This window comes from Silurus meridionalis, chromosome 3, assembly GCF_014805685.1.
Source record: "Silurus meridionalis isolate SWU-2019-XX chromosome 3, ASM1480568v1, whole genome shotgun sequence".
In the NCBI taxonomy this organism is placed as follows: domain Eukaryota; kingdom Metazoa; phylum Chordata; class Actinopteri; order Siluriformes; family Siluridae; genus Silurus; species Silurus meridionalis.
Window position 1 is genome coordinate 18,439,150 of NC_060886.1, and position 15,903 is coordinate 18,455,052.

Sequence of the window (15,903 nt, forward strand, 5' to 3'; positions counted from 1 at the left end):
CCTGCTTTTATTATTTGTCTGTATTATTCTATTAATACCATTTTGTGTTTACTTTATAAACAAGTAACTTACAGACAGGAAATTGGGCAAACAAGATTCAGTTGTTCATTAGGTGGAGTTGTATAATACAATTTTTAGGCACCTTTCAGGACTCTGTCGTGGCGCGAATGGGACCCCGCCTCTAGAGATTTTCCCGCGAACTTCCACAGTGTGTTTCCTGTAGCGCCCTGTTTCCGCCTCATATTTACTTCCAGCACAGCGGTGTGAACTACTAAACAGAAAAGCAGGACAATGCCCGCGAAGGTATGTAAAAACCGGGTATTTTTTGTGTGCATTTTAATTAAAGCAATGTTTCTTTTACGTTTAGTGAAGTATTTTGATGATAAACTAGGTCAGTTCATTTATTGAGTAAAACACATGACGTGTCTTTTTGAATGAATGCATCAGAATTAGCAGTCTGCAAAAAAAAAAAAAAACTTTTCCAATTTATTCAAAGCTGCACATGTAAGTAATAGAGCTGAAATTGATGGTGGAAGTGTATCTTGTAAATGTTTAAATGCATTGCAAGTGAAGGTTAAAAAAAAATCAGCAGAACAAAATCAGTGTGTTTGTTCATCTGTTCGAGCTCTGGTAGCGCTGGTTTTGCGCTAGTTTTCATAATCCCTGACAAACGTTTTACCCAGTATTTAGTTACTAAAAATGCCCGGATCGAGGCAGCAGTCGGTCGTGAACTTTGCACAGATTTTTCAGCTAAGGGCGAACTCCATTATTCACGTGTGTTCACCAACCCCCTCGTTGATTCTTTCCCGCCACAGCGTCAGCAGGCCACGCCCCCACCCACCAGAATGAACCTGAGGAGTTACCGGAACTCGTCCCTCGTCCCCATGGAAACATCATCTTCAGAGGACAGCTGTGACAGCTTTGCTTCAGACGGGTTTGCACCAATGGTAGCTAAATTGCACATTCATTATAGAAAGTCTGTAGTTATTTCTGGGTGTAGTGGTTGATTTTGTTCAATAATTCAGTTCATGAAATTTTTTTTAAATTGTAAACTTCTAAACCTGCCTCAGATGATCAAAGGTCTGCCTCTGTCTTTGTTATGACGATCATGTATGATGCTCACATGGTTCTCGAACCAGCTTTGTTTATGACATTACTGTGAGGTTGGTTTGAACATGCCTACTTCTGCAGTAGGGCCCAGTTTCTCAGAGAGCTCGCCGTCCCCTTGCCAGATTGAAACTAGACATCAAACGATCACATGGGTTTAGAATCAAATCTTCATGCATCACTTGTTCTATGCTGTTCATCTCATGCTAAATGAAAGTAGCTTCAGTTGATCAGACTTTGACGTGCAGATTTCCCTTACAGAAAAGACCCTTCAGGCAGACTAGAAGTGCGGCTCGGCAGGAAAAAGCTTTAGAAACCCAGCCCGTGTCTGAGGCGGAAGGCTGCAGTGGCTTAGAGGAAAGTGACTTCAGTAATGATATGAGCGCCATGGTGAGTGGCAATAAAATTACCTTTACTCTTCACCACACACCACAGTGGTATTTTTCGGTTTCTGCGTGTCGTTCTTTCATTTCTCGTGTGCACCTTTTATTTTCCGTCCCTTCACGGTTTTTGTGCCTGTTTCAGAAAATGGATTCCGACTCTGATTCAGAACCGCCGAAAAAATCTCGCCGCTCTTTCACTCTTCGCGTGGCCATGAAGTTCCCTGCCAAAAATGTCACTCCGAAAAAATCTCCAAGTCCCGAGCCTCCTCCAAAACCCAAAAACACGGAATTAGATTCTGAAGAAGAGGACTTCATTGCGAAGAGAGCACTTAATATTAAAGAGAACAAAGCTGTGGTAAGAAAACATATGAAGATTCCATTAAGCTTTGATTAAATCCTATAAGTAGCAGGCCAATCTAATTTTCTTGGTTAATTAAGTGTGTCTAGTATTGAGAACTTTCCAAATGATCATGCAGCAAGAACTACTGTGTAATGATCATAAATGATAATCTTGTAAATTTTGTCTACAGCTGGCTAAACTAATGGCAGAGTTGAACAAAGTCCCTGGGCTTTTTCCCAAGAACACGTCTGCTCCCGCAAACAATACTGTAAGTTTTAAAAGTTGCCTTGTGAACATTTTATAATGGGATATTTAAGATTGTATTTAACAGATAGACCCCCCCCACAATTTTAGCCTCGTGTTCCCCGCCGTTCTTTCGGAACCCCTGGACCTCGAAGGCAGAACCCAGAACGCTTGTCACGGATTCACACACGTTCCCGTTCATTGGTAGATGGTCCTCCTTCTCCCGCTCCTGAAGAAGAGCTTGAAGACAAGTTCAGCCTGGTGCGCAGGAACAGACAAGATGATGACTATGATGATTATGAGCCGGTGAGGACATGGTGTTGGGAGGCTAGAATTGTGTGTTGGGGTGAAATTTTCAGTTTGTTTTTCCGTAAATTTAAAACGAATGATTTTTTTTTCCCCCTGGTATGTGTTCAGGAACCACGTCGCCGACGCACGTACAATGGCGCCCTTGCCATCCCTCACGTTGTAAGACCAGTGGAGGAAATCACCCAGGCTGAGTTGGACAACATTTGCACTAATGTCCGAGAGAAAGTCTACAATCGTGCCACAGTGAGTCCTTATAAACCACAGTTTATTTGCCCTTTGCTTGACTTGCTTGGTGATGCAGAACAGTAGTGACATCGGCTTAATATTGAAAGACTGTTCTGAAATTGTCTCGCAGGGCAGCACCTGTCACCAGTGTCGTCAGAAGACCACTGACACAAAGACTAATTGCCGTAATCCTGAGTGTGTTGGAGTCAGAGGCCAGTTTTGTGGACCTTGTCTGCGCAACCGTTATGGAGAGGAAGTTCATGATGCACTTTTGAACCCGGTATGTACACACTTTGCAGTAATCTGGTTATTAGTGAGAGGCTTTGAGACCACTGTTTTCTATAAAGTGAATAAATAATTTTTTTGTTGCAGGAGTGGCAATGCCCCCCATGCAGAGGTATTTGTAACTGCAGCTTCTGCAGGGCCAGAGATGGCCGATGTGCTACTGGAGTCCTTGTCTACCTGGCCAAATACCATGGCTATGACAATGTCCACGCTTACCTGAACAGGTAATTATTTGATTACACATGATGAATGATTATGAGCAGTTCATTGCATTTGATCACAAGTGAAGCAAAAAAAGCTGCAGTGTAACTTAAATGTTTAAAGTTCATGGGATCATTTGTTTTCTCTGCAGCCTGAAGAAGGAGTTGGAGGAGAGCGAGTGAAAATGCTGCCCCTGCTCATTTTTAATCCAGTTCGGTTGTTATGTTCACCCAAAATTGCTTCAGGACCTTTTTGTACACTTTATGCAAGTTTGTGCCTTATGAGTAGACAGTTGTTGATGGACAGCCTGAGGTGTTCATTTACATTGTTTTTAAATGTGGAATTGTTATTGTAAAGCTTGTACTGTAATTTCGCTCCAAATAGCTTTTGAGCTTTTTTTCTTTTTATGATCTATAAACTTTTTTTTTTTTTTTTTTACATTTCGGAGCGCTACTGCTTCTTGCTTTTAAAGGAAAGAGAAGACAGGCTTGTAACTCCTTTAATAGAAATCATTTCAAATGTTACCTATTGCACAGTTTCTCCAACCAATAAAATCTTGTAATTTTTTTTAAACCAGAGCTTCTGCAATGTATTTTTTTTTTCCCCTTCTCTGTTCGACTGTTTAAACTCTAATAGACGTTTATGAGCTTTATTCCACATTCCTCACAGGCGGAGTGCTTCATCTCCCTGCTTGTCCTGCTTTTACTGGAGCGCACTGATGTACTGCATCGCCTTCTCTGATCCTTCATTAGAGAGCTGCCACTAATGGTGTGGAAATAATTAGCAGACTCTAATGGGAAATTTTATACCTGTAAATCATTTTCCTAGCACACTGCCTCACGCTCGTTCTCCTTTCCTCTAACATTGTCATTTATGTGACTGAGAATGCCGTGGTAGTGTGAACGCTTTAAACCGTGTAGTTTTACTGAACTTAATGTTCTCAACAGGCGTGTTTTAGTCATGCTGGAGCTCATGACTGGCTTTGAGAAAACCTAAAAAAAAAGCTAGTGGGCTTTATTCAAAGTGATCCCACGTCACTCTAAAGAATATCCAAGGTATTTTTTATTGTATTATTATTTTTTTTTTTTTCATTTCCCAGTGTGACTGCCAAGGTTCTGCAGGAAACCAACGCTTCAAAAAACTATTTTAATTTGCATAATAAAGATGCACTTGAAAAATACTGGCATTAAATACCAAACGATCATCCACTTTAGGGCGATGAATATTTAGGGAAATAATTGTTTACGACGCTCGAGCATTGAGACGATCTGGCAATCAGGCTATGAAATACAATATTTATTCATTAGAGCGGACTTAATGAGGCCTCGCGGCGCTAATTAAGAAAAGCAGCGTAGCGCTAAATGAGGCGCGCGGAGCGGCGGCAGTCCGCACGGTCTTACCTGCATGAGGAGGAGGTCCGAGACTACTGCTCTCTCTCGCGCGCGCGCTCTCTCTCTCTCTCTCTAACCCCACCCACCGCTCCTGGAGATTAAACCAGGATTTTATGACACCATAACGTATTATCAAACTGCAGCTACTGATGCTGCAGCGTGTTTCAGCTTTGGAGTCTGGGCTTCATCTCAAACCACCTTTATTTACTAACATTAGTAAAAAAAAAAAAAAAAGAAATTGTCCACTAGTCTGTATAAGTATGTTCATGAAATCAGTTGAAGATTTTTACAAAAATAGCTTCTCCCTATCTTTTATTTACTTTCAAACATTTTTTCTTCAGATTCATTTCTCGGAACTATGACTTTTATCTGGAACTTCAAATGCACCGGTTAAATGTTCAGGCTGTTTTTGCTTTATAAAAAAATCTGGATTGCGCTCCTTCATAATCGTAAAATGATAAATAATTCCCAACAATGTACAAGGGTTCATTAGTAATATTGTTTTAGCACATGAAACTGAAAATATATATCAAATATTCAGAATAATTACCAGCATCATTCTATGATCTTTAACATGGTCACTGTCTTCATTAAGAATAGAGAACATGATCAGAGGTTGTGTACAAACATTTGTTAGTGTCACTGATCTTGTGAGGTAAAAATCAATAGGCCTTAGCAGACAAACTTGCGGATTTTGTCATTCAATTTTGTTTAAGATAAAATACTCTAGTGTTCTACGTTGTGTTGCTCTATTCATTTAATTCAAATAAATACACATAAAGACCATTCTGAATGGACATCAAGCTAACTTTTTTGGTGTTACCAAGCCTTTTGCTGCCTAGTGCCTTAAAGCATATTTTGCCTCACTTTATTAGGTTGAGCAGTGTTTCTGCAGAACATTAATCTTACCTGTTTTGTAAAATGTTAATTTTATTTTCATTACATTTGAGTTCCTTGAGCATCTTATCTACTTCCTTAGTATTACCTCCCCCATAATATCCTATTGTAGTAACTAAGCAGTTTGGGATGATGTTCTGTAATTTAAAATTCCTATTAATGATCAATTATTACATGTATTTTCTATTTTATATCTGTTATATATAACTGAGAAGGAGAGAAAGATTTGGTGAATTATACTCTGAACTCTTTAGAGTGTGAAGGATCACAAAGATCTTTCCAATCACACGGCACAGTCTGGTAGTTTTTTTAGCATTGGAAAATAAGTGCAGTCCTATTTTGTTCCTGAGGAGGGAGCTCTAATACAGGCATCACCAGATTGTGGTGCGTGTTAATGCACCTGAGTGAAAGTGAAAGGTGCAGCCATTTAAAAGTCTTATTGTCTAAATTGATGACACTGAACTGGGAAGACATGGGTACCAAGGACGCCAAGGTCACAGTGTATTAAAATAACAGCAGTTCACACACAATGCAAAAATCCATTAGCATCCCCTAATTCACCTTTCAACCTCTGATTTGGTTAAGGATAGTATATTTTTGACTGCAAATATGATAGTTATGCAGTGCTGGAGTCCAGCCTGTTTTTCATCTTGGGTGTGTATGTAAAAGAGGGTTGTGTAATTGAACACTGTAATCATTAGATTTTTGACTGTATACTAGGAAATTATGGTAATCATTTTATGATGGCTTTTGTATAATGGTTTACAAGTACCAAATCAAATACAGAACCTTCTATTATTTCCTATTGTTTTAAAACCCAAAACACTGCATATATAATTAAAAACTCATCTTCTAAAGGATGAGTTTTCATTCTTCTTTGGATATATTCATTCATGCACAATGACATGGGAATTTTGTTCAACTGTTTGATCAAACCATCGATACATTTCTTGGTCACCTCTTAGAGACAGTGCACTGCTTGCAATATATTTTTCATAGGATTCCTTTTAGGGCTGTGTCATTTCTCTGAAACGATTCCAGGATACATTAGATTTGCTTTGGGCATTGAAACATTGTTTAGTAGACAGGAGACAGAAACAGCTTTTCTTGTAATACATGCTGGCATGTTGCTCAGTCCATTTATCCTTCAGTCTTAACAAGTTCCAGCCCCAGCTGATGAGACGCAAACCCTCAGCGCGCTGCTGCTGTCACTCTGATTCACAGTATGGATTATATATAGGACAAAATGTACTATGCTTGCTGCGAGAAACAATTCAACTGTCATGGCTTCTGTTCGGATAGTTTATTTCCTTCCTCAACAATTTTGTCAGATATTTCAGGTGCTTTTAAAATTAGGTACATCTCTATTATTGAGATAGTGTTGTTTAGAAATGTTTATTCTGGCTAAACAGTCAAATAAACATAGTCAGTGAGTGGATTCAGTGGTGAATGGACGACAGCTGATACAGTGTGTTCTGTCTTTCTTTACTTTAATTTTTCCTGCTTTCTCTTCTGACTCATATTTTAATATTTTGATGTCGATTCGTGTAAATTTTATTTTTTGCTAAATTATCATGCATAATTTTTTAACATTTTAATGTATGCATCACCAGAAACACGGTTTCACTTTTATTTCCTCATGAGCTACACACATTAGACACTGCCGGTTTCAGCTCTATCTTTAGAGGTCATTGCACTCTGGACCACAGGACAAGAGCATATGATATACCTTTCCATTCTTCCTATTCTGACCAGAGTGTGACGAGGTCAGGAGGTGCACTAATTATAGCCCATCCAGGTAGCAGGCTATAATGTGTACATTTTATCTAGCCATAAGAGTGTACTGGGGGAATGAACTGATTTTATTGAGATCATACATTATGAGAAGAGAGAGTGTGTGAGAGTCTCTCAGCTGTGATGTGCTGGCTCTCATAAGCTTCATTAGTTTTTACCTCATTAATTTGCTTGCTCATAACCTCACCGGAACCACTAAGAGAACTGTGGTTTGATCTATATAACAACATTTTATTCATGTTTTAGAGAGGCATACTGATAAGCAAACAGATAAACAAAGTTTATATTAAATTTTTGAACCAGGGGCCTGTGTGTACAAACATGTCCAAAAAGCTTATTAAGAATACATAAAATTAACAATAAATTAATAAATAGAAATTTGTTTGTTTATTGTGTGCTAGAAATGTTATGTTATTGTACAGTAGAATGGCTTAGTTGTTTACTCCTTTATTACCTGTGACAGTTGTTATATTTGCTTTATTACAGGCAGATTTGTTAGATTTCAGCCTGGAAATAGCTGTAGAAAAGTATTGGCACATCTTTAAATTAGGAGTTTTTCCCCTGAATCGCAAGCCATACATGTGTTGTGTTATTAATATCCTAACAGCCTACTGAAAGGAAATTAAATCAGATGCAGCGTGTACTAGTTTGTGGTTCCAGCTCTGCACAGCGCAAGTTGATTTACCTAATAAGCTCTCGTTTTCTTTTATAATAGAAAAGACAACCTAATTAGTGATTAGTGAAATCAGAAACAGCGGGTTATAACAAACACCTGTAGAACTGTTGGCACGGTGGCCACTAAAGGATCAAACTGCATGTCCAGGGTCTGAATTATTATAATTAGCAGAAATGGTCCTCTGTATTTATTTTTTTAACAACAATTTCAAAAATACATTTATAAACCAAGACTAAGTTTAGCATTACATGATATTTTTACCATCTAGCTTTGATTTCTTTGCACATTTCCCTGATTTAGGGAACAGAAGAAAAAGTCTTCTCCTTACAACAGCACACTGGGTGGTGTTATATATAGAAACTGATCATTGCAGACTGATTTTATTGATTTAAACTGATCTTAGTTTCAAAAACAGGAAGCTATCTCTTACATGCTAGAGGCTTCTGAAATAGATGTCAGCATTTACAGTGCCTTCTCCTCTTCCATGGACCATTTATTTAATGCCATACTCTAACCTTGCAATGTCAATCAGTCATGAAAGTGCGTGTGCATGATTTCATACCCTCTTCCACCGAATGCCTTCATTACCCGCACCTTCGGTTTCAAACTCAGACATTTATGTTGGTTTGTGTGAACGTTTAACATGGGCTTTTGATCTAGTCACCTTCACATACAATATCTGTATAGCTGATGCAACATCTGTTCAAGCAAAACATCTTGGCTTATGCTTCATTAATTCTGACAAGTTCTTTTTCTAATGGTTCAGACTGTAAGGGTAATTTGACCTCATCATACATGCCCTTTTCTCGGTTTAACCTGTAACCTAAATAAGCATAAAATCCAACATGAGAGAATGATCAAATACAAGAGCATGTTTTACTAAATGTGCCTCTGAACTTTTATTCAAAGCCCTAACTTTTTATAAGATGCATACAGTTTTGAACTACAATTATGGTTTGAATCATTTATGACTTATGTGATTGCTAGTGTCTGTATAGGAGAAATATTGAAAATATCTAACATTAAACTTTGACTTGATATTCACACAATATGAATTAAAATAGTATATTTAAATTCAATACCCAAACAATAAGTTGCTTCTTAATATAAAGGTTTATAATTTATACAAATATATAACACATTGTGCAGGCTTAAAGCCCTTGTTATCCTGAATATCTGCCAAGTTCAAGTGCATCACCATTTAACACACCAGTTAATCTACATGGAATCATGAACATAGTGAACTGATTCAATTCCACCATGCATTACCGCAAAATCCCAGAAGTAATGTATTGTTTAAAAACCCTAAAATATCCCAAAGCTAAGATAATTTAAATAATACATTAAATTTTGTCCCGGGAAAAAAATGTAATTGGCAAATAGGAAATTGAACCCTGGAGCTTAGTTCCTTAACCAAACATGCTGTGGTTGGTTAGGCTCTGTCACAGAGGAGACGCCTGACGCACAGATTAATTTTCTCTCTCTGTGGAGTCGGAGGCAAGAAAACAATTAGGTGTCTAAAATGCGTTTCACTGTGTGCCTCTTGATACAGCTTTGCTCATAAAAGGGGCAATTGTCTACAAAGAGGTCAGAGACAGCGATGACTTCAGTGTCTCTGAAAGACGCTGAGACGTTGTCATTCGCGCCATTCGGTAACATTTCAATTAGGAGTGACAGAGTGGTAATAAACATAATGGTGTAAGAGTTCTATTATTGTTCTTTCTGCTGTCATATTCTTGCAGACATGGTAACTGCCTGGAAGCAAAAGGTGGTGTGTGTGTGTCTTTGTCTGTGGGTGTATAAACTCATGCCCCTACCTTCTTACCATTTCCCTTGACCTCAGACTATTAATGTAGTCACCCTTCTCAAAACAAGGTGAAATCTGTAAAGTTGCCGTGATCAAACAGTCACATAAACTGTGTGTGTGTGGTGACAGGGGCAGTGCATTCAGATTTCTTTAATTGTGCCAGGCCTCACTGCCCCTGTCTGTCAATCTCACAGCTTTGAATTGGAGGAATTTCCCCTGCTCATGCTGTTAAATGATGTACCCAATTAAAAGCGTTAGAATTCATGATCTTCAGTCAAGGTTAAATGAAAGCGCTCAGTCCTGTCAGTGGGGGTGATTAAACGTTGCCGAGATCAGGCACATTCGGCAGAAAAATTAAAATTTGGGTCTAAAGCATGAATCTTTATTCATTATCCCACAGCCTGGCTGTCCAAATGCTCAGCACATACACTCTTAATCACTGCATTCATTTTAAAACTGCCCGCTGTTACCACACTAAAAAAAGGATTAAAACCTTCAAATGACAGTGTTTTAGACACACTCGCAGAAGGAACTGAGAAGTGACACTGCGATTGATTTTTCAAAGGCTCCTTTTTAAATGGGGAAAGACAGGTTTGTTTTTTGTGTGGGCTGATTGCGCCTTTAGTTTATTTAAGATGACAGACACATTGAACTGGCCATTAGTGGTTTGAAAAGGGACTTTGGAAGATGCTAAGAGATGGGCTGCTAAATTAAAAAAAAAAATTCCGGTAAACTTGAAAGCAAATAAAAAAATAAAATCGTGCAGAAACCTTTAAGAAAGTGTTAAGCATGTCTGGGTATAAATGGCTGCAGAGCTTTTATCATAAATGTATCTGTTCAGTGCAGTTATAGGACACAATATAGCCGTATTATTGCAGCATAACATCTCAGATCATATTAGAATAATAAATACATTAATGAGATAAGTGCATTATTACAGTGGCTCTCAAGTCCCTTACTTCTGTTTCCCCCATCTTCACTGATACATCTGATTCAAGATATGAATGGCTTGATAATTAGCTGATGAGCTGATTCAGTTTTGTTCAAATAGGCAAAACGTGAAACGCTGAGACTGAAGACCACTGCATTATTACAAAGCTCTTCATATGCTGCATACTAATTTTCAAACTCACTAATTAATTATAAAAGCACTTAATAAATAAAATGGTGAAATGTACTAAAACAATGTTACCAAGTTTATTGTAACCAAACACTAAATGTAATTTTTATCATACTTTGATAATAGTTACAAAAACAAAACAATGTATAAGCTTTTCAAGGGTACAAAACCCCGAGAAGAAAGAATCATAATTCAGTGTAGCGCAAATTAATTCATGGCAGTGAGATGAATAGTTTAGGGGCTTACTAATATGCATAGTTGTTTGGTGTATAAGTTTGGTGTTCACCTGTGATGAATGAGAAGGACCCAGAGAGTTTGCTGATGAATAATGGCCTTACTATAAAACAGAAATCATCCATGTTGCAGTGAGGCCTACATCTTGTACAAAACCCCCTTTACTTATCCAGGTTTTTTCTGATCGGATTTTAGCCTGGTGGTATTCTTAGATTCCTAGCATGTGGATATGTTTCTGATAGAGACTACAAAGCACATCTGTTAATCACTATAAGAGCTTCAAATACATGCTTATAATAGTTTATTGTCAAAATGTACGCACATGCCGACACAGGCATTGCATATACAAAGTTTTGGTGTGCAGTTCAACACAACAGTTATATAACAAGCAATATACATATCCTCATTCATAGCACAGCAACCTACTATTCAAATGATTTACTAATAACTGTATAGTTTATAATCGTTACATGATTTTAGGATAAACACTTTAATAGACCGAGACTTTAAAGAGTTAAACAAAAAGGGTTTTTAGTACTTCGTTTTATCACAGTTACTTTAAATCCTCATTTAAAAGTTGTGTACCAGCAACATTTTAAATAGAATCCATTTAAATTTTGAGATTTTAAACATCAATTGGGCATTAATATTAGGTTTTTAAATAAGAGATAAGATCCTGATTAAACAGCCAGGAAACAGATTTAAGGGATAGCGTTTATTTAGGCTGGTTTCCTATATTTGTGCATTCTGACACTATATTATGAAACCTTATTACTTGAATGACTGCCAGAGTTACTGCAGTTTTCCTGCTCAAGGGTGCAACATTCATAAATAAGATTTTGGATAACAAGAAGCATATCACAGCTCGCCAGAGCAACAAAGCAAGTGCTCACCCACAGGACAGCACCCTAAGGACAGCAGCAAGGCACACACATCAGCGGCAGATCTCATTTAAACAAGTCTGAGAGAAAAAGAGGAAATAAATAAGGCCTCAGGCTCCTCTCTCCTTTAATGTATTCAATTAAACTGCTTCCCTCTGGAGATGGGCGACACACACACACACATACACACACACCCACACACAAATACACTGGTGTGAAGAGACACTATTGCCTGGAGAAGAATGCTCTGAATACTCTTATTCTCAGCCTGCTGATTAGAAATCTCTCTCAACAGGTTTTTTCTTAATTAAACTTCCCAAGAGCTGACACTCTTTCGCTTTGACTGGGAAATAAATAAATTAATAAATAAACTTCTTCAATGGAATTTGACTCTGCCAAAGAGGAAAAGTTAATGTTGAATCGTTTGAAGTCGTTGAAATAATTTAAAGGTGTGTAAGAAGCTTCTACATCACAATGCTCATGGTGATGTATAATGTGGATCAAGGTTTTTATACCTCCATATTCATCAAACATTAAAAAGAGCTGCATCTTTTCGCTGTGATCAGAGAAGGCGTAATTATAAAAGTGAAAATGACACTGCCTGAGCATGTGTTCTTCAAAGAATTGAAAATGTCATTACATGTAACATTGTGTTCTGCTGAAGGTGGTGGTTTGTCTTAGAAAATTCATGACAAAAGCATGAACTGCACCCTCGAGTTCGCTCGCTAACCCCCCTTTCAAAATTCTGTCTGTCGTCGACGGCAGGTATACGGCGTAATGAGCCTCCGTTGGTGCAATTATGAGAAATATGTCTGTGAAAGAATTAATTTGGTGTCCCTTTGTACTTGGTTCTAATTTTCAATGCAGTCCCATTGTGTTCTAAAACCCCACTGAATTTGTATCTATTAAAATGAATCTCTTATTACATTGCCTACATCTCCCCTTTGCTCTCTCATTTTTTTCCATAACAAATCAACTTAATCAAGCTCATTAAGTGTCATTATTAGCCATTTATTGTTATCTTTCCCAGTGCTCTACTGACAGGCAATCCCCACCCACTCGTGTCCTCGTGGCACTGCGGGCACCACTGGGCCTTGACACACACACACGCACACACACACGCACACACACTCTCTCTCTCTCTCTCTCTCTCTCTCTGCGATAAACGTGTACTCTTCAACACATGCATACACATCAGATACAGTACAGGTGCACATTGTAATACTTTGTAATTTCTCTCTAGCCCATCTGTTGCTATGCACAATTTGTCGCATCCTCCCTAGCCCATCATCAATAAAAAGAGACCACCATAGAGCAGATATTATTTGGGTTGAGTAAATTTCCTGGCCACAATATTAAATACATTGTGTTGGTTACAGACTATACAGCAAACAGCAAAGTTTAACAAAGCAGTGCATTTACAAAAGTGCGCTGGATTTGTACAAATGGGAAATGATGATTTATTGATGCAGCGTTGGGTCTTGTTGTAATAGTCTCTCATGATCACATTTTCATCCTACATCTGACATCCTACATGAAAAAAAACACAGAACACAGAGATAAAAACAACGGGATATTCTTTTTGCCAATGTTATGCAGCCTAAAGTGACATTTAATGATATTTGCAGCAACTACAGTTACAACTACAGAGTACTGTGAAGTTTGCTCTCTCTCTCTCTCTCTCTCTCACACACACACACACACACACACACACACACACACACACACACACACACACACACACATACGCATACAGACCAGAGCAGTTGGTTAATTAGAGTCATTTCTCCTGTCATGTGCTCTTTAGCCTAAGTGTAACTGATCATTGATGTTGGCACTTAATGTTTTAGTGTCCCCCTCAAGTTCATGTCTGCCAGTGCGTGGGTATGTGTATGTGTTAGAAAGGCTTCTAGGAAGTAAATGAACTGATGAATCCTTTAGATGACTCTGCCGATTATTATTAATGAATAAAATAAAAAATAAAAAAACAACAACATCATGCAGCCATATTCTACATCATCCATGATTATATTAACTTTGAGGACAAGTTTAGTGATTCTAATTCCTTGATCCCTAAAAGTTTCACTAAAACTGGACATTACAAAACACAAAACACATTTTATTTCATAATTAAAAGTCGTATGCCTTTAAATTAAAAATGAACATATTATATTTGAGTTGCTACATGCAAATATTTCAGCTTAACTGCATCTACTTATGCAATTAGTTTTCTAATGTGTTTAGGTTAATTACATTACTATCTGGTAGGCAGAAATATCCAGAGCGAAAAAATTTACGTATGGTAACGCTTGAAAAATGCTAATGAGACAGATATTTATTCCTCATTAATGAGAAACACACAAACACCATAGATAGCAGCTTTCAAACGTTAACTTCAGTTCGTTATGATGTATCATTTGCATTATACCAGGAACATGAGCGTACTGATGGCCAAAAACTGAGAAACAACAGTTACACTTCGATTTAGTTTGAACTCTAATTTTGACCTTGAATTTGGCACAGCAGTCATATTATAGCTCACTGTTTTTTTTTTTTATATAAGTGGATGCTTTTGTCATCAACAGTTAAAAAGTAAATCGAGAGTGATTCGATCACAGTACTATCCACTTCAATCAAGTTAAAAAAATAACCTGTCAAAAGAACTGACAAAGAAACTATATGATTTCTATCAAAAAAAGAGTGTATATTTACAAATCAGACCCATAGAGACTGGGTACTAGAACACCAACCATTTTCTTCTCAGCAAGACCAGCTACATTACACCAGCTCATTTTCACCTCACCATTTCAAACTTTAATCAGACTTTAAACTGTGGCAATATGAAAGTGTCTTAAACAAAGGCGCCTACTCTCCACAATAACACTTAAAAGGTCCTTTGTGTGGCTCTTTCCCCCTGCGAACAATAGCAAATTATATCAGGGTAAGAAATCTTTTATAATGAATCATACATTTGCTGATTGCAAATAATTGCGTTAGGCATGTAATATTGGCGGGGTCGCGGAGGTGACTGAGCCATGAGTAATACAAGATTTGATCTGTGGCCCTCGCTGATGAGGTCTATTCACAGCGCTGCTGACCTGCACCCCCTCCCCAAGAGCCTCCCCCCTCTCTCAACCCCTCAACACACACACACGCCCGGCACGCCGCCACTTGACTATGATCACGAGCATGTTGGTTAAAGTTTAAAGCAAGGTGCGATCAGAACACAGGCCTTTCTGCTTCATATACATCAACGGCCCTTTTGGCCCACTGCCTGTTACATTGCAGACTGCTGGTGAAAGTGAAATGCTATTTTACAGGCTCTTGTGCACTGCAAAGCAGCACACAGACATAGGAACACACATTAATTCACAGTTTTTTTGCACAACATCACAAGAGAATAAATTACAGCATACAGTGAATTGATAATTTTTTTTAAATGGTAAAGAAAATAAAATCTTCATTCATGATCATATGTAAAAATGTAAAAATAATTAAGCTTATTAAAAAATATATAATTCAGCAAATAAAATATAATTTTGTTAATAAAACATTTTATTTTTTTTATTTGTGCTCAGGGAAAAAAGATCGGTTTAAGGTTAAAGCAACAAAGTCTCACATTAATGAGAACAAGTCCTGGCATTATAAACACATACTCCCAAAGTCTCATGCCTTCAAAATAAACTTTATATATCCAATGAAACAGAAACTAGTTCAGTATTAAAAGACTTAGAAGCAAACAATCTGACATATAATATACTGTCCATGCACAAGTTAGTGTATATTTATATACTCTTATAAACCAACTCGAAAACTTCTGTGTACATGTCACACCTTAATGCCTTAACAGTATATTCTGAACAAGATGTGTGTATCTCACAATCAGTATCATTTACATTTTTGACTAAAAAAAAAAAATTACCACTTAAACGATTGTGATTTAATTATAAATTTCTCTTTAGAAGATACTAGGCCCTGAAATCACACTTTTGTTTGTTATATGAGGCTGG

The 15,903-nt window shown here is 37.6% G+C and overlaps 1 protein-coding gene across 1 annotated transcript; it reads left to right on the plus strand.

The window, feature by feature from the left end:
• The first annotated feature begins 31 nt into the window (after nucleotides 1-31).
• Nucleotides 32-3,669, plus strand: cdca7a (cell division cycle associated 7a). The gene is made up of 10 exons (XM_046841175.1): nucleotides 32-303; nucleotides 816-947; nucleotides 1,369-1,497; nucleotides 1,633-1,845; nucleotides 2,021-2,098; nucleotides 2,185-2,379; nucleotides 2,491-2,625; nucleotides 2,738-2,887; nucleotides 2,980-3,116; nucleotides 3,245-3,669. The coding sequence occupies exons 1-10, from the start codon at nucleotides 292-294 to the stop codon at nucleotides 3,273-3,275; spliced, it is 1,212 nt and encodes a 403-aa protein (XP_046697131.1). The 5' UTR covers nucleotides 32-291; the 3' UTR covers nucleotides 3,276-3,669.
• The last annotated feature ends 12,234 nt before the right edge of the window (nucleotides 3,670-15,903 follow it).

Excerpts from the sequence above, each read along its gene's own strand:
- cdca7a (XM_046841175.1), top strand. Across the intron at positions 1,498-1,632 it reads GTAATGATATGAGCGCCATG|AAAATGGATTCCGACTCTGA; the intron begins GTGAGTGGCAAT and ends TGCCTGTTTCAG. Across the intron at positions 1,846-2,020 it reads TTAAAGAGAACAAAGCTGTG|CTGGCTAAACTAATGGCAGA; the intron begins GTAAGAAAACAT and ends TTTTGTCTACAG.